Genomic DNA, 19,202 nt, shown 5'->3' with positions numbered 1-19,202 from the left:
CAAACTGCCTCCACCCGTCATCTTAATTATATTGTTAGTTTGCATTTATAATATATTGTATTTTGTTTAGATTGTATTACATTGCATGAAGCTTTTTTTACATAAAGATTATTTAATTACATATATTACATAAAAAATAGATGTCAAAATACAATATAAATATAATTGGCTGGCCTAAAGGCAGTTAAACTTCAGATATGGATTGGGGTGGGTATGGGTTTAAGCTTTAACGGGTCTGGAGGGGTATGAGTCCTTCAAAATTTTAAAAAGTTGGATCTTGGGTCGTAGTGGACACGACCCATAGCCAACCCATTGCCATCCCTAACAAGAATGTTAAGGGCACAAAGTCAGGAGAGGGAAACTAGAATTAAAGTTGGCAATTGGCAATTGGAAATTGGCAAGGAAGTAGAGACCCGGAAGTGTTGTTTTTATGAAAGAAAATTGGATTTCAATGACAAAAGGGTGATGATAATTTTGGAGGTGGTTTTGTATCATAATGAATTTGGTAAAAAAGGGATGGCAAAAGCCTCTGGCTCTGTGGGAGCAACCTTAGATGGTTAACTTTTAAATAGAACTAGCTAATAAAGTAATATGGGTCAGAGTTTCACAGGTCTGTCTATTGTCATACTGTGTAGAGATGCATAGGCATGGATCAAAAAGTTTAATTTCTCTCATTTTTGCAGATGATGGAGGAAATATATCTTCATTTGTCCAGTTCAAATTTAGCTGTTCCAGCAATGGTTCAAATACTTGCAGACTTTGCTTCATCTGATGGTTTGCTATCACTATAAGTTTTTTTTATTCAGAGCTAAAATTGTTATTTAGATTTCACATCTGATTTTGGTCATCCTTAGATGTAATTGTTTCCTTTATGAAGCTTTTCAGTTCACTCCACGGCTTAAAGGTGTACTCATGAGAGTTCTGCCCATTCTAGGAAATGTGAAAGACATCCACCGGCCAATCTTTGCAAATGGTATGCTATATTTAGCGATCCCGTTCTGTTATTGGTGGCATGTGGTGTGATGCTATTATCTCAATTGATGCATAATGCAGCAAATGATAATACGTTGTATGGTATCACGCGTCAAACATGATCAACTTCTTTAGAGAAAGGATGGCATGAGATAGGCTATCCAATATCTCTCCAAATCAATGAAATAGCTGCACAACAACTTGGGCTTTATATCAGCTCTTAGATATGGGCATGATGTCTGGTTCATATTCCTTCATCATTTATGCAGTAACAAATGTAGCTTCTTCAAAAGTATTAAATAGCTGTCTAAATTGAACTTCTTGTCATACTTGACAAGGTAAATAAATGGTATATTTTAGAGTTCAGGACCTTTTACCACTAAAAAAGAAGACTTGAAAGAGATTAATGCTGGTGATGTATGTTTTGTGTTTGAAATTATACTCTTAAATTTTGCATCCCATTATGACATATATGTTGGTACTTGGTCGAAATATCCTCACAGTACCGTGATAAGCTACATGCACTACGCGTAACAGCGACATTCTCTCTCTAATTTATGTTCTGGATATTTCTTGTTTCTTTACAGCTTTCAAGTCTTGGTGCCAGGCCTGTTGGCAATATAGTGTTGATTTCCCATTGTCTACAGTTATTGATGGTGATGTCATGTGAGGCCTATTAACTTGCTTCTGCTATATTCTGCCGCTCAAGATTTAAAATTCTCAGTTGTTAATTGTGTTCTGAATGTGTACTTCGTGCAGGTCTTTCCTGAACTCCGCATTTGAGCTTTTGCTGAGAGTTTGGGCCAATTCAAGGGATCCCAAGGTTTCAAATTGAAGAATTAGATTTGCTTCTCTCATCCGTTTTTCTCACACGTCTTTGTTTTCATTGGATCAAGAGCTAAAAAAATCCATTCCCTGTTTATGAGATGCCACCCACAACAAATCTTAGATGGTTTCCATGTCTTCCTCATAATTTTGTGTTGCATGAGATAGCTTGGAGATATCTTCATGTTAGATGATTATATCCACACTCGTAGAATACCTTGTAAGAAGATTGATTTCAGAATTCCTGCTCTGGAATTTTGAATTTCTGGGGGTGAAGAAAAAAATTACTTGTTCTCCTTTGTGTTATCCTTGATAATGTTGGTGGGTAGTGACTTTCTAAAGCTAAAAATGAGGCATAAACAGCTGCGATTCTTCAAGTTTTGTGCCTAACGTGGCTAATTTAAAGAATTACAGCTGCTGCCCTTTGGACCATCATCGGCTTGCACCAACCCTTGGTTGGTTTAAGTAGATTAAATTTCTCTTCAGTTGGATAATATATTGAGATGACAATTTACTCGTGTATGAATTATGAATCGTGCAACTTAGCTTCATGGAAACAAAATCGGCCCCAGCCTCTGGTGTAAGTTTGTAGGAGGGGATGGTTTCAAGTGGGAAAATAACTACACCTGTCACGCCATGCTAGCTGAAGGCATATTCTGCTAATTTAGGAGAAAAAGCAATGTTTTTTCGCTCTTTTATGGTCATCTAATGTTCTCTCTTTTGAAGTTAGTTTGAAAACCATGGTTTTGTTAAATTCTTTTTGTTTCTGCAGGTACGTATATCTACGGTGGAGGCTTTGGGTCAGATGGTTGGTCTTGTAACTAGGACACAACTGAAGTCGGCTTTGCCAAGGCTCATACCCACTATTTTGGAATTGTAAGACTTTTTTTGATAGGAAACTACAATATATTCATTAATTAGAAGCACAAATTACAAAGTGCAGACAAGAAATCCACACAACAAGAAAAAGACAAGAAAAATCCTTCTCAACTCAACTAACATATAAAACTCCCAATTTCTCACTAGCTCCGTGTTTGGTCTCAATTGTAGATATCAGTTTTTATTCCATAAAATAAAGTTATACTCTTAATACATTTTCATTCTCTTTCCCCAAAATGTATTTTAATGAATTTGTAATAATTTTTAATTCCACTTTTCACCACAAAAAGAAGTTCTCTATTACTATTCTTATCTCTTATTATATATTTTAAAATATAAAATTTCTCACTTCTAATTATTGTTAACTTAAATATTAATAAAATCATGAAATTGAAGTTTGCATGATATCATCTATAAATTAATAAATTTTCTGTTATAAAACAATTCTTAACATAAGAATGAAACATTTACCTGTAAGAACTTGTTTATATCACAAATGCATCTCAAAGAGAGCTACGAGAAATTAGTATACGGGTAGAAACTTTCGACCCTATTGCTTATCATCAATATGACAAGTGTACGTATGCTCAAGTGGTGGTGAATGGCAAGAGAACATTGGCGGGCTGGGGTAACAACAACATTCTCAGGTTGCAATCTCTTGAGGTGGGAAGCAGAGGAGGAAAAAGTCTAGAAAATCAAGAAAAGTCATGTGCTAATGATCAGACAGTGGACATTGTTTCTGAGAAGACGAACCCTGATCCGATCATCAACTCAAAGAACACGGCAGATAGGTCAGCTACTTTGAGTAGGGAGATATATAATCTTTCACCCAATAACAAGGAAGATAGGACGGCTCCTTTGATCAGGGAGTCACATCATCTATCACCTAAGACCAAGGGTCCAGATCGTGCCTCCACTGAAGATAATAAGGTGATCAAAATCCTTTCAAGAGTTGTTCCTAAAGAATTAACTGATTTTCAGCAATCCCAGATCAACACATTGACTGAGACGCCAAGAAAGGGACTGGACAGCGAGGAGGGCGTTGTAAACTCTAAAATTTCAGTGCCGAAGTTTGGGAAAACTTATTACCGCAGATATAAGAGAGAAGAGGATGTGATTAATTACAAATCACGTGTTCAGGATATTGATAACCAAGTTTTTAATAGCCCGAGGAAAAATTTTTGTGACTTGATGGGCACAAAAGGAATTGATGATGAAGGCTCACTGGATAATCAGTTGGAAGAAGAGTTGTTATATTCGGATACGGATTCTCATATTTCTTTAAGATCAGAGAGTTCTGATACATTGGAAGAAGATTTTGAGGACTTGGCAGAAATGTTTTCTCCATCGAAAAAACAAATTGATTCCAATAAGTTACAAGAAACGGTAATTACCAGATCTAATGTGGGACAGGTATTCTCTGGAATTCAATCATCTTTTTCCAATCACTCTTTTAAGATTCAGTGTCTTCTTCCCGCGTCATTTTCTTCTTTGGGGCTGTCTAGAAGTTTTTTAGGAGGGGGGGTCTTACGATCGATGAAAAGCCGGGTAACGAAAAAGTAATCCTTGTCATGGAATCGACGGGTTATAAGGGTAAGTTCGGGGGTGGTAATGAGGCGACACATTCAAGTGCAATTCGTGAGGAAAGGACTAAAAAGACGATGGGGAACTTGAGTAGAGAACTACAGAGGCTATATTGTGGTATCAACTATGAGCGAGGTTTTACTTCCAAGGGATTCAAAGTATCGTTATGAAAATACTATCATGGAACATACGAGATGGAGGGGCAGCAAGTAGGAGAGAATTAATAAAGAGTGTAATACGAACAGAGAAACCGGAGGTTGTTGTATTACTGGAAACAAAAAGAGATCGGGTGGACAGGCAATTTATAGCTAGCATTTGGAAATCGAGATTTGTGGATTGGGTATGCTTACCGTCAGTGGGAAGATCGGGGGGCATTCTGGTTTTGTGGGATCCTAGGGCTGTGGTAGTGGGTGGTAATTTGATAGGTGAATTCTCGGTTTCGATCGAAATTTGTGCAAGTGAGAAAATTAAATGGTGGTTCTCCGCGATTTACGGTCCAGTTAATCCGAGGGAAAGAGAAAATTTCTGGGATGAAATAGCGGGTTTGCACTCGATTTGTGGTGACAAGTGAGTGGTGTTTAGGAGGAGACTTCAATGTGGTTAGGAATACGAGTGAAAAATTTAATAGCCTTTCCAGAACTACGAGTATGAGATGCTTTGATAGATTGATTGAGGAACTACATCTAATCGATCCACCACTCCTGAATGCCAAGTACACATGGATCAACTTTAGGACACAACCGATTTGTTGTTGTCTTGACAGATTTCTAATAACTAAGGGATGGAAAGAAATTTTCAAGAATGACAGACAAAAAGTACTGCCGAGAATCACTTCCGATCACAATCCGGTTTCTTTTGACACTAGTACTTTGCGCTGGGGACCGAGACCTTTTAGGTTTGAAAATGCGTGGTTGACACATTCCAAGTTCAAAGAGATGGTCAGGGAATGGTGGAATGGTGGAATGATGGAATATATCAAGGGTGGGAGGGGTATAAATTCATGTCAAAACTGAAAAGGATCAAAACAGATGTATCTAAGTGGAACAAAGAGGTTTTTGGAGATGTGGGTTTTAAGATAAAGGAGCTGACCAGGGATATTCATAGACTGGACGAATTAGAGGCGGCGGGTAGGTGGTCTGAGGCGTTGAAAGATGAAAGAAAAAATTTAAAAGTCGAGTTGGAATTGAACATGTTAAGAAGAACACAAATGCAATGTCAAAAAGGGAAACTCAAGTGGATGAGAGAAGGGGATCAAAACTCTAAATTCTTTCACTCTTTACTTAGTGACAGAAGGAACAAAGCACTGATTGACATTGTGGAATTGGAAGATGGCTCAAGAGTCACTAAAGACAGAATCATTGAAGATGAAATTCTGAATTTCTATCGCAGATTGTATATGACTGGACCAGAGGGACAGCGAGAATTCGAATCTGAGTCCGAAGAATTAAGAGGTCTAGATTGGTGTGCAATAGATATCAGTCAATCACAAGAGTTGGAGGCACCTTTTTCGGAGGATGAGATCAAAAAGATGGTTTTTGAGAGTGATGGATGCAAGGCTCCGGGTCCAGATGGATTCACAATGGCTTTCTATCAACATAATTGGGACACGGTAAAAGATGATTTAATTAGTCTTTGCTGATTTTTTCAAAAGCGGAATTGTTAATGGTGTTACAAACGAGACTTATATTTGCCTTATTCCGAAAAAAAAAGAAGCGATGAGAGTAAAAGATTTCAGACCGATTAGCATGATTACGAGCTTATATAAAATCTTATCTAAGGTTTTGACAAATAGATTGAAAAGGGTCATTAATTCCACAATCGCGGAGAACCAAAGTGCGTTCATTACGGGAAGACAAATATTGGACTGCTGCTTGATTGCTAATGAGGTGGTAGAATTTTATCGAAGAACGAAGAAGAGTGGATGGATGTTCAAAGTGGATTTGGAAAAGGCTTACGATTATGTTGACTGGAATTTTTTAGATTTGGTACTGATGAAGAAAGGCTTCGGAATCAGATGGAGGAAGTGGATATTGGGGTGTGTTTCCAGCGTCTCATACTCGATTTTTATTAACGGAAGGCCAAGGGGTAAAATCAAAGGAGAGAGGGGGCTTAGACAAGGGGATCCACTTTCACCACTTCTTTTCAATTTAGTTGTAGATGTCTTGGGAAGAATGATCGACAAGGGAAAGGTGGATGAAAAAGTTAGAGGTTTCGAAGTAGGAAGACAGAAAGTTCAGATTTCTCACCTGCAATTTGCTGACGACACTTTATTTTTCGCAAAGTCTAAACAGAATCTGCTGGAAATTGTTGACATACTACAAAAATTCTGCATGCTCTCGGGTCTAAAGATCAACATGGATAAAAGTTTGGTGGTGGGCTTATTCATGGATGATGTGGAAACAGACACAATGGCTACCACCATCGGTTGTAAGAAAGGTAACTTCCCACTTAAATATCTAGGTGTCCCATTGGGGGGCAATCCTCTGAAGATGGAGTTCTGGGATCCAGTCATTTCGAATATGAAAAGGAGACTAGCAAACTGGAAAAAATCTTTTCTATCTAGGGGCGGGAGACTTACACTGATTAAGGCTGTATTGAGCGCTTTGCCTTCTTACTTTATGTCCATATTCAGAGTTCCGAATAAGGTGGGGAAATTAATGGAAAGATTGATGAGAAACTTCTTGTGGGATGGACCGGATGGCGAGAAGCATTGTCATGTGGTGAATTGGGATCAGGTGTGCAAACCACTAGCCAGCGGGGGATTGGGAGTGGGAAATATTCGTCTAAGAAATAAAGCACTCCTCGGTAAGTGGTGGTGGAGAGGGTCAGTGGATAGGGAGACTATATGGAAGAAAGTTATTACTGTGATTTATGGTACGCAAGATAATGGATGAGATTTGGGTCTAGCTGGAAATTCTACTTTCAAAAGTCCGTGGAAGGGTATTTCTAGATCGTTTCCGGCTTTTCATCGATTGGTTAAGGGAGTTCTTAAAGAGGGAATTTTATCCGTTTTTGGGAGGATGAGTGGGTGGGGGGGGGGGGGGGGGTTCTTTTTTTTATTCGTTTCCCTTCATTGTTTGTGATTTCAAGTCTTACTAACAAACCTATCTCATGTTTTGTTGAGAATGTCAGTAGGGAGGGGATGAGTGTTCAACAATGGGACATACGATTCAGGAGGAATATGTATGAGGAAGAAGAGGCTCAATTCAGTGAGCTATTAGGGGTTTTAAACGATGTTCGGTTGGAGACGGGGGTAGACGATTATAGAATTTGGGTGGGAGATTCATCGGGGAGGTTTTCGGTTAAATCGTTTTACAACTCTTTTTACTCTTCGAGTAATAATTCACCTTTCCCTTACTACTCGAATATCTGGAAAATACCTGTGCCGCCAAGGATTCAAGTATTCTCGTGGATTGTGGCGGTGGAGAAATTGCGGACTTTTGATGTGTTGCAAAGAAGATGGTCAACTAATGCGTTAAGTCCGCAATGGTGTAGTCTGTGCCGCAGCAATGAAGAGAGTCAAGATCATCTCCTCCTTCGTTGTGCTTTCTCTACACATATTTGGATCAAAGCTTTCAAGGAGCTGGATCTGGTGTGGGCTATACCCGATAAGGCTAAGGATATGTACACAGTAGAACCGAGCTTGCATAAAGGAAAGAAACATTTGCGATTTTGGTTCACAATCGTCCATTGCATTTTTTGGTCCATTTGGATGGAAATGAATAAAAGAATTTTCGAAGATAAGGAGGAGGTGGTTGAAGAACTATGGGACAAAGTCAAATTTAGAGTGGCATGTTGGGTGAAGATTTGGAAAGAATACGAACATCTGAGTGTCTCACAAATTTACAGGGACTGGAATTTTGTTCTCGTTTAAGATGTGTTGAACTTGTTTTTAATTTTCGTAGGAGTTTTATTCCAAATTAGCGGATGTCTTATCCGCCTATTGTACTAAATCCCTTTTCATCATTAATATTATATGTCTCTTATCAAAAAAAAAAATTGTAATTAGCTTAAATTTTTGTCCTTTCTAGACTTTGATGATTCTTCCTTCTTCCTTTTCTTCTTAATTTAGGTATAAGAAGGATCAAGATATTGCCTTTGTGGCCACATGTAGTCTCTACAACCTCCTGAATGCATCTTTACTTTCTGAAAGTGGTCCACCGTTGCTTGAATTTGAGGTCAGTTTAGATAGTAGACTTTTTAATGGAGAGGATGGAACTTCTTGGTCTTTAAGCTTGTTTGATATTTAATTGAAAATAAGATGTTAAGGGATCTAGTTTTGTTTTTTTTCCTGCGAGCTTTTGGATACATTACATTTCCAGTTGTCTCTCTCTCTCTCTCTCTCCAAACGTCTTTTTGTACGTTGTCCCATTGAACATTATTCTGCCCATTGCCTTTTAATGGTTTAATGCATTTTAATGATATACCACGTAGTAATAACTAATAATCTTCGGCATTCTTTCAACAATCTGATTCACTTTCCCTTAACTTGTATCAGAAGTCAGTGCATAGATTCTAACTGGCGTATAAAAATTCCTGCGAAGTATGACGTTAATACTTGTACGAATGAAAATTTTATGTTTTTGAATTTCAGTTTGTGTTCCAAGGAATAGTTCATGGTTTGATAAGTATGTCAACTTTGCCAACTCTGCTTTATTGCTGATTACATGCGAGAGTCTCAGTTTGCCTTTCAAGGGTCATGTGCTAAATATTTGGATTCATGGATATTAAACAGTAGATTATTAAGGAACATTAAATAATTTAGATTATATGATAATTCCAAATGTTATCTTACATAATTATAATTTTCGCTAATTTTATTGAATTTGTCAAGGCTTATGTAAGTGAAATTTGGCAGGAACTTACTGTCATTTTATCAACGCTTCTTCCAGTGGTTTGCATCAATACTGACAGTAAGCAGCGTTCAGATTTTTCAGTGGGACTGAAGGTGGAGTTATAATGAGCTTTTTTAACTTACAAACTAAACTATTTGGTTTGACCACCCATCTATCTTTGATGCCAGTAGATCACATTATAATACCCATCCCATTTTTTTTTCTATTTTTGGTTGTTTTTGCTTTTTATTACCACCTTTACTCATATTTTCTCCTCACTTAAGTGTGGATCCACGAATTCTATTTGATTCGAAGCTGATTTCTTACAGAGCATTAACTGGGGTTATAAAATCCTAGGAGATGGTAAAACATTATTTTGGTCGGGCATTTTTTTTATCGATTTTATAACTACTATGCCAAAAAAATATAACGCCAAATATTGAATTCCTTGTAGAGTGTGACCTGGGATTCTGATTGTGCGCTTTAAAAACATGCTTTGTCATCAGCTCGGTGATACTTTTTTTGCGGTCCTTTTTTTATCTGGTCATTGCAATTTATTTTTTTCTTACTCGATTCTCGTTCATTTTTAAGTCCAAAAAGATAATTAATCTCAATTAATTATTCTATTTTTATTGATTGATTTATTGGTTTGTGTACCTCATGCCAATTTCAGACTTACAATGAAGTTCAACATTGCTTTCTCAACGTTGGTATGATTTACCCAGAGGATCTGTTTGTCTTTCTTCTCAATGTGGGTACAATTGCTAATCTTTTTTATTGCCACAAACTCTGGAACAATGTAGTTATTAATTGTATAAAGTGACACCACCTTATCTAATCCCCCCAACTAAATTAAAAAAAAATGTTGGCGATGAAAAGGAAAATGGAATTCAATAGATTTGGACTACATTGCCATACCTTGTTTATAAATGAAGTAATGTCTGTAATTTGTTCACTTTGTTCCAGAAATGCAGGTTGAAAGAAGAATCTCTCACTTTTGGTGCACTTTCTGTCCTGAAGCACCTTCTGCCAAGGTTACTTTTCTCCATATTTGCTTTATAATGTCATACTCCGTGATTGCTTGCCAACTCAGCATGCCATGACATTGTTCTGAAGATTGTCTGAAGCTTGGCACACTAAAAGGCCCTTGCTGGTTGAAGCAGTGAAACATTTGTTGGACGAGCATAATTTGGCTGTTCGCAAAGCACTTGCGGAGGTAGTTCTGCATGAAAAATGTCAGTCACTGTTGATCTTCAATTTGTTATATATTTGTTAACTTACATCATCTCTTGCTTCTATGGCATAGTTAATTGTCGTTATGGCTTCCCACTGTTACTTGGTTGGTCCATCAGGAGAGCTATTTGTAGAATATCTCGTGCGACACTGTGCAATGCCTGATTTGGATGGTGATACCAATGAGAAATCTAAGGAGTTCACTCAATCGATTGGTTCATCATATGCTTTCCTGTATAAGAAGACAGAGGTCTGCTCTTCTTGGAATGTGCTCTATTTCATCACATAGATCTTTAAACTAATTTTATCTTCTTTGCATTTTTATTTCTAAGCTGTGCAAATAATAAATTACACTTCATATATAATTAGCATTATTTCATTGGTGCTCCAATTTGAACTAGCACAAAAATAATGATACTTTAAAGTTCACAATTATGTTATACTTTCGGATACTTTATCTTTGGCTATTCTCAGTTCTTCTGGCTAACGAAGTTATTAATTTTTATATCTTCAAATGTACTGAAAAAACCCATAATGGTCCGAGGGGCAATTTTCTATACGAAGGAAAAAGGCAATAAGGAAACCCAATAATGTTCTGAGGGGCAGTTTTGTCAATAATAAAATGCTGTCTTTTTAAGGAGAAAACCACACAAAAATGATTCTTAAAATTTAATTCTCAATCAATTTCTTAGATGCCTATCTGGATGATTTTTTAAAGATATTTTAATCAAGTGTTATGTTTCTGGTATGGAAGTAATTTTTTCGATGAGGAAAATTTCGATCTCCACTCTCATTTCTATCTGACAAGGAGACAATTTAAAATGAAATGTCATTCGAGTAAAAAATTGCATTTTAAGTGGATCGTTCCTCATCACGTGGAGGAATTTTGTTAGTCCTGTTCGTGTTAGTGTAGTATGAAAATTGCTCTTGCACATATGATCTTTAAAAAATCTGTAATTGGTTTTCAATATTTTCTCTTAAATGCCAAGGTCATTTTCAGGTAAAATTTGGAGGCGTCAGTCCAACAGATTTACGAGCAATTTGTGAAAAAGGTCTTCTTTTGATAACAGTAACTGTTCCTGAAATGGAGGTCTGCTACCATGTTTGATCAATTTTTTGTTTCGCGATTTGGGTTTCTCTTGGTACTTGTTGCTGATCATTGCCAATTATGTTTCCAGCATGTGCTCTGGCCATTTTTGCTGAAGATGATCATTCCGCGAATTTATACTGGTGCTGTTGCCACGGTACGTTATACGTGTATTTGAAGTTTGAAAGATGGTTTGAGCATTTCCCATCTAATATATCCCTGACCATATTTTGACATTTAGAATATGATTCTTGTCAATAATTGACAGATCTGTCGATTATATGGACATATTATTATTGTGTAAGCAAGTTAATCTTTTTATATAGGTTTGCAGATGCATCTCAGAATTATGCAGAAACAAAAATCTAGGTGATACGATTCTTTCTGATGGTAAAGCTCATAGCATTATTCCTAATCCTGAGGTTTGATATCCCCTACGTTTACTTGTGTAATAATACACTTTTGGATATAAATGCATTTGTACAATTTTGTCATTATACGAATATTTAGGATCTTTTTGCACGGCTTGTGGTGCTTCTTCACAATCCACTGGCAAGCGAGCAGTTGGTGACTCAGATTTTAACAGTAAGTGTGTTTTATGTCCTTTAGTTTAGTACATATATATAATATTACAAAAAAGTTCAAATCGAACGCAAACCTGGACCATGCTGGTAGGCAATATTAGTAAATCATAAATGAACGTTCCTTATTCTGTAGCCTTTACGATACTTTGTCTTATTTAGTAGATCTGATCCTAAAGTGCCATCTGACGACTACTTTTTCACCTCCAAAGAGCCTGCTCATATTTACAGTCTATTGTATCTTACTCCACTAGGTTTTCAGGGATCAGTTTAGTGCCAAAGATCCAACATGCAATGTTTTTTATATCTTGCTCTGCTCACAGGTTCATATAATGTTTTTATATCTTGCTATGCTCACAAGTTTTTCAGGGAAGAAACGAGTGCCACATATCCAATGAATTTAATTTCCCCGTCACATTGGGTTTACTTTTGATTACGCAATGAGAAGTATCTTCCTTGTTTAATGGTCGACTTAATCATAAAATATAGTTGATGGTTGACAGTGGGGATGAATTTGACTGGTGACGAAAATTTTCTCATTTTAGTTGTATGCCAAATTATGAGTTTGATATTTTCATCTTTGGGTGAATAATTAGAAATTGGATTTCAAATTATTCAAATTCTGTCTGTTTTATTGGTATGAAAATGGAAAGCAAGGACAAGGCTTTGCTTGGTTTTGCTTTGTCGATGGATTTTCGAGCTCTTGAATCAAAATCTAACATTATTTTTCTTATTTTTGTTTTCTTTCAAAAAAAAAAATCTATCTTCTTTCATTTGACATCTAAGATTCAATTTCATTGTATTATAGTATTATTTTCTAATATAATGTACTGATATTAAAAAAAATTCAATATGTGAAGTTTACACTGAGATATGTCGTCTTCAGAAAATAAAATCGATCGTGTATCTCATTTTTCCATAGTCTCTAAAATGACATTTTCATAAAGAACAATTCCATAAGCACCGGAAGTACAAGTGGAGAAGTTCGAAATGAGATTTCTTATTCAAGGCTATTGTAGATGACCAACACTTTCTTTTGTTACCAACCTTGTGAAAAGATGATATCGTTTGAGCTTTTAGATGCATCTTTCGGTTGGTGGTTGGAGTGCTGGATGCTCGACAATTGTGATCCTCTTCTATTTTGGTCCATTTCCTCCTTTTATGAATGCCTGCAAATTTCTTAGTCAGTTCAGGAAAAAACGCTCAAAGTTTCCACTTTAAGTTTTTCCCGTTCACCCTGTTTTTAACGATTGTGAACTTCTTGATGGAGCATTTCCTCCTTTTATAAGTGCAAGTAAATAAACCAGTTGATGTTTCCATGTAGGTTTTTACAATTCACCCTGCTTTCGCTTGTTTTTTGAACCTTTTTTTTGGTAAAATAGCATCAAATGCTCTCATGTTGAACAAGCTCAGCCTCATTGATACATTTCAGGGGTAATTTATTGATATATCTATACATTATATCAAATGATATTTCTTGTACTTGTTTTTAATCTGATTGAATTTTACGAATGACATCAAGTCTGATTAACGAGCAGGACTAATTAATAAATTTTTTTGCAGGTCCTGTATAACTTAGCTTCTATATTTCCCAAGAATATTATTCTGTTTTGGCAAGATGAGGTATATTAGATATAGCACCAATCACAGATTATAAAATGGCTCGTAATTGAGGGAATGTTCACTTTTTAATACCTTTCCATATTAGCAAAACCATATTTCGGATATCATTAGTATGTTTTTCCTTGGGATTTGACTGTTTGACCCTTATTTATCTATGTTCATATGTGTTTATTCATATACACATATTCATCTATTGAGTTACATACGCACTTGTGAGGATATATATGTATGTGCGTGTGTGTACATGTGTACTCGCATGCACAAACACATAAATATATTTGTATGAACAAACATATAGATGTGCATATATATGTGTGTGTATTCATGCGTATATGCATATATGCATACATGTATATATGTGTGTGGTTGTGTTTGTGTATCCTTTTGCAATTATAAGCTGATGGTTTTATATATATATTCTCTGTATTTATATATGTTCTATTTGCGTGTTGGACTCTATGCGCAGGTAGAAAATCAAACCTATTTGTCTTTCAGATCTAACTTTTTTAATCTTCTATTGTAAGCTTCTAGATTCCCAAAATGAAAGCTTATGTGAGTGATCCGGAAGACCTAAAAGAGGATCCGTTATATCAAGAGACATGGGATGACATGGTTATCAACGTAAGCATTGGTTAGACTTTGTATTTCTAACCACATTTTATTTCATTACTGTTGAAATTTTACAAGATCTATGACCAGCCGAGCTGGCCATATTCACCTCATGAAAATTACATTGTGACTTTTTTTTAAATCACCGTCTTCCTCTCGCTACGCGATGTAGTAAGAGTGACCGTTCTTTTAATTTTACAAGTTACCAGAATTTTATGGGTTAGATATGGATTTAATATGAGTGAAGTTTCATGATGAACTACGAGCAGGCATGCTGCTTATAATCTCTGTTTATGGCCCACAGTTTATTGCAGAATCCTTGGATGTGATTCAGGATGTTGATTGGGTGATCTCTCTAGGAAATTCATTCTCAAATCAATACGAACTTTATTCATCGGATGATGAACATTTTGCGCTACTTCACCGGTATGTGAAATGTTATGAAACTCACTTTTACCAGTGGATCAAATTCTAACCATACATGGTATTATATTTTTTAGATTGCATAGGTTTTTCCCGGGGGAGAGTGACAAGGGGGGAAATCAACATCTTCACTTTCTTTATTTTTATGGTCACACTTTCTTTTGCAAGATACGATTCTTTTGTTACCAACTGCCTGAATATTTTGAATTATCTTGGTATGCATTTTAAAATTTGTGTGTGTGTCAGTGCTGTTTGATACGAACATCAGAATAGTTCACAAAAAGATCAGTAGGAGCTCATACTGGAATCAATCATTATGGACAATTATGTATAATTTTAAGACTCATTTACCCTATTCTTGTTAGCTTGAAATTGAGTCCATTTTTTCCTTTTCTTTTAAATTTGGGATTATTTTGACTTTGATATAGCAGACAAGAAATAGAGGATTCATGCACCCTATGCCAGTTAAACGTGAATAATATTGTGTTACTTTAAATCCATATACTCAAAAGTAATTTTTATATTTGATCATGCTCACATTTATTAATGAAATTTCACTTGCACATGTATGCTTTTATCACCATTTGTACCCCATGTTTGTGCTATTTGAATCTTCTTTATTTTGTATGTAAAGTTAATTGAGAAATCTTGACATGGTGCAAGTTGGAACCAATTTTGTTTGTAAGATTGCTCATGGAGAAACCTTCTTATGGCACAACTTGAAATTAATTGGTCTTTTCGAGTGCAGGTGTCTTGGCATTTTGCTGCAGAAAGTTCATGACAGAACCTATGTTCGGGCTAAAATTGATTTGATGTACGTGCAAGCTGATCTTGCTTTACCCGTGAATAGACTTGGTTTGGCTAAGGCTATGGGATTGGTAATCATTTATGACATAAAAATCGTTCATCTCATTCATGGAAAAGAGTTTCACAAGCAGTTCTGTCAACTGAATGGTGCTCATGGCTACTGTTATGTGGACATGTAGGTTGCCACTTCGCATTTGGACACAGTTCTGGATAAGTTGAAAGACATTCTTGATAATGTTGGTCAGAGCATCTTCCAAAGGTATATACTGGACCTATGAGTTTACTCTCATTTTTACAGTGTTACCATTTGTAGAACTAGTGGAATTAAAAGTTCTATATGTCTATATCCATGCAAAATAAGTATTTATAGGTCGAGCTCTCAAGCTTAATTTTTTCTGACTTGAAAGACAATTTTAATTTCCAAGCTTGTGGACATTTTGCTGTACACTGATGTCTCAAGGGAAAAAAATGGAACAGTGTATTTTCATTTCTGTTACATTCGAGAAGATCACCAAATCTGGAACTTTATGCGTTCCAATTCCAATTTGGGTTTAACATCAGATTTCACGTTGTTTGAAACTCAATCCTCTGTTTTTGTTGAGCTTATCTTCATGCTGTTTGCTTAATTAGTGGTATCTGGTCTCAAATTCACCTGGATACATAATGGTATTGCTTCCAATGCACCTGACTTTAAATAATGCAACTCTATGGCAGAATTCTGTCATTCTTTTCTGATAGAGCCAAAATGGAAGAATCGGATGATGTTCATGCTTCTTTGGCTCTTATGTATGGATATGCTGCAAAATATGCTCCATCAACTGTTATTGAAGCCAGAATAGATGCACTTGTGGTATGGCATAATGCTCTGTGATTTTGTTTTCTTTTATGTGTTGAGTATCTATTATGAAATAATTTGCTAGGAAACATATTTTTTGTTTCTCTTTTGAACCAAAAATTTGCGTCTTACAAAGTTTTGATTAAACAAGTAATTAACTGCTTGAAACTTTTATGATGCAAAAGCATGTATCTGACGATAAAGAAGTGCATTGACTATTTCCATAATCTGTACAAAGCAAACCAAATTATGTTTAGAAGATTTTATGATGTTCTCCGTTAGTATCAACCAATTTTTGAGGCCTGATAGAATGCTTGGTGTTGGAGAAATGCGTGCTTACAATGGGCCTCTGGGACAGCGAGATTTTTTTGTTCTATTTATTGCTGAGTAGTATTCTTCGAGGCTCTTAAAAGGAATATTTGCTTTTAGGTTAGTTTTTATGTTTTTTGGGATATTCCAATAGAAGATTTAGGTAATCCCCAAAATTGCTTTGGCTCGTGCCTCTTTGTAAAAGGAGGAATACAAATAATTCTGTTTGCCTGTTAGGGCATAATTTAGAGTATTACAAATATGTGCCACTTCTTGAAAGGTCTACTTGAATTAGTAATATCCACGTTGTCGGAGGGTTTCAATTTATTGGAATTGTATTGTTCCTCTTGAGAATCCATTCAACTTTTGTATTCAAAAGTCATACTTGTACTCCTTTCCTAGTGTAAATTTGATATGAGCATCTGTTCTTCAGATGATGTGATTGATGTATTTTGAGCTTGCATCATACCCTTTGTACACGTGTTACTTTGGTCTCAGTGATTCAGCTAGTTCATGAATCCCATTAGTTTTAAGCCATTAATTACTTTTCTTGAATATAAAAAATACTTTAAAGTTTCTATTTGTCAACTTTGGTTATTATCGTCTATCTTCTACTGTTATAGTTTTATATATTTGGATACTTAGATTATTTATTTATTTGGTCTTGTCGCAGCTGTTTGCCGTGTTTGCATATGCCTTTTTATGTGATACTCTTAATTGTGTTGTCTACAGGGGACTGATATGCTTTCTCGTCTCCTTCATGTACACCACCCCACAGCGAAGCAGGCAGTTATAACTGCTATTGGATTGCTAGGTTTGTGAATCCAACCCATCATCCTTGTTAATGTTTTATTTTGCTCTGCATCCGAAAGATTTTTTTCTTTAATTCATATTACCAAGTGTTCTTATCAAGCTCTCTGATATTGGGTCTATTACAAGGTGGCAAATCAGTTTTTGTTTACAAGCACTTTGAATATCTGGTTTGGCATCACCATCATGAAGAGTCACTTCTCTTGATTGAGAACTTCAATGAGTTCACAGTCCTTTTAAGAGGGGGGTTCATTTTGATTTTGTGTCATGGACAAAATGAAGTAATGAGAAGACTAAAACAGGCCATAAAATGTTACTTCAAATGTAGCAGTTAACTACTCGGATTTGGTTCTGTTCTATTTTACATGTTTTTGTGCCATTTGTTTCCGAAAAAATCATTTAGTACATGAAGATACATCTGATTCTACTTTGTTTGACTTAGCATCAGTCAGTCTGTAATATAATGACCTCGTCAGTTTTCTCTATGCAGGCCAGGCTGTCATCGGTGCTGCTGCTTGTGGTAAATCATTCCCATTGAGAAAGAGAGATCTGCTACTTGACTACATCTTAACTTTGATGGGCCGTGACGATGATGACGGACTTTCTGATTCTAATCTGGAGCTTCTACACACTCAGGTTTGTTTTACTTGTAACTGAGCACGATTTGTTTTAATATTCTATGTACTTGGACGACGACTTCACGCAGAAGCCAATGTTGAAGCAACAGTTTTATGGTTTTGGATCTGTATCATAAGTGGAAAGTTATCTTGTGGATAATTGAACAGAATTTTTCCCACTCTTTTCACCAAGAGCGGAGGGCGATTCTTTTCTTTAGAGAGAAACAAACTGAGAAAAGAAAAAAGAAAAAATGGAACTTTTCCTTGTTGAGTGGGATTTTTTTATTGTGGCTAGTTTGCTACTCCATATCATTAGAGTTATACGGAAATATCCTCTCTTTTTTCCTGAGATTTTTCAGTTTAGGGACTATTAGAGCTTATGTGAAGTCAAACATTAAAGAAAGTGGGTCAAATCAATGGACTTTCGACATTTAAACACTTGCAAAAATTTCGCTCATTGACAAAAAAACAACTATCCATAAAAGTCATAAATATGGCCTACTCCTTTCCTACGTACATAAGCTAAAGGATTTTCCAGTAAGGTGTTGCCATTGAAACTTCCTCATAGTATATTACAAGTGTTAAAATATGATGTTTAGTGTGTAGGCAAATTCGTATTTAGCATGCATGCGATTGTCAAGCATGCATTGGCCCCCTCTTATCATATTTTGTCAACATTTTTTCCTGATTCAATTTATCCTATGGTTTGATATGATATCGAGCCATACGTTAAGACTTGTATGTCAACTATTGCACCCAAGTGGATATGACATAGCTGATGATATTTTATCCTGTCTTTGATTCTGTTTATCATCTTTCAAATAATTTGCCTTTCAGTTTCCCTGACTTTCATTTTTTCTATTCAGTGTCTTGCTTTAAGTGCGTGTACTACTTTGACTTCTGTGGAGCCTAAATTGACCGTTGAAACAAGAAACCATGTTCTAAAGGTGCCAGTTAGTGCCGCTGTTTATTACTTTGGAAAAAAATTATTTGCTTTCTGATTATTATTTTTATTGACAGGCAACCTTGGGGTTTTTTGGTTTACCAAATGATCCGCCTGATGTCATAAATGGAGTTATACAACACCTTATTTCTCTTTTGTGTGCCATTCTTGTTACAAGGTATTCATTCTGAAAATACTTGGTTTAAGAAGCTGCTACAATGCTACTGTAA

At 36.0% G+C, this 19,202-nt stretch overlaps 1 protein-coding gene across 2 annotated transcripts in view; it reads left to right on the top strand.

The window, feature by feature from the left end:
• The window catches only part of LOC142528666 (protein SHOOT GRAVITROPISM 6), a 37,467-nt gene that overhangs the window by 4,205 nt on the left and 14,060 nt on the right, over positions 1 to 19,202 (top strand). For both annotated transcript variants that reach the window (XM_075633757.1, XM_075633756.1), the window contains exons 6-30: positions 684 to 774; positions 878 to 973; positions 1,560 to 1,638; positions 1,732 to 1,795; positions 2,570 to 2,673; positions 8,333 to 8,438; positions 9,119 to 9,208; positions 9,769 to 9,846; positions 10,062 to 10,129; positions 10,212 to 10,311; positions 10,402 to 10,578; positions 11,329 to 11,418; positions 11,507 to 11,572; positions 11,742 to 11,837; positions 11,926 to 12,000; positions 13,560 to 13,619; positions 14,151 to 14,240; positions 14,533 to 14,654; positions 15,400 to 15,529; positions 15,638 to 15,717; positions 16,173 to 16,308; positions 17,335 to 17,416; positions 17,903 to 18,048; positions 18,896 to 18,976; positions 19,050 to 19,150. In XM_075633757.1, the coding sequence (XP_075489872.1) occupies positions 684 to 774; positions 878 to 973; positions 1,560 to 1,638; positions 1,732 to 1,795; positions 2,570 to 2,673; positions 8,333 to 8,438; positions 9,119 to 9,208; positions 9,769 to 9,846; positions 10,062 to 10,129; positions 10,212 to 10,311; positions 10,402 to 10,578; positions 11,329 to 11,418; positions 11,507 to 11,572; positions 11,742 to 11,837; positions 11,926 to 12,000; positions 13,560 to 13,619; positions 14,151 to 14,240; positions 14,533 to 14,654; positions 15,400 to 15,529; positions 15,638 to 15,717; positions 16,173 to 16,308; positions 17,335 to 17,416; positions 17,903 to 18,048; positions 18,896 to 18,976; positions 19,050 to 19,150 (2,408 nt within the window). The remainder of the gene's footprint in view (positions 1 to 683; positions 775 to 877; positions 974 to 1,559; positions 1,639 to 1,731; positions 1,796 to 2,569; positions 2,674 to 8,332; positions 8,439 to 9,118; positions 9,209 to 9,768; positions 9,847 to 10,061; positions 10,130 to 10,211; positions 10,312 to 10,401; positions 10,579 to 11,328; positions 11,419 to 11,506; positions 11,573 to 11,741; positions 11,838 to 11,925; positions 12,001 to 13,559; positions 13,620 to 14,150; positions 14,241 to 14,532; positions 14,655 to 15,399; positions 15,530 to 15,637; positions 15,718 to 16,172; positions 16,309 to 17,334; positions 17,417 to 17,902; positions 18,049 to 18,895; positions 18,977 to 19,049; positions 19,151 to 19,202) is intronic.

Source organism: Primulina tabacum, chromosome 16, assembly GCF_025594145.1.
Source record: "Primulina tabacum isolate GXHZ01 chromosome 16, ASM2559414v2, whole genome shotgun sequence".
Lineage (NCBI taxonomy): Eukaryota > Viridiplantae > Streptophyta > Magnoliopsida > Lamiales > Gesneriaceae > Primulina > Primulina tabacum.
The sequence above is the reverse complement of the archived record's forward strand: the minus strand, read 5'-3'. Positions and strand labels throughout refer to the sequence as shown.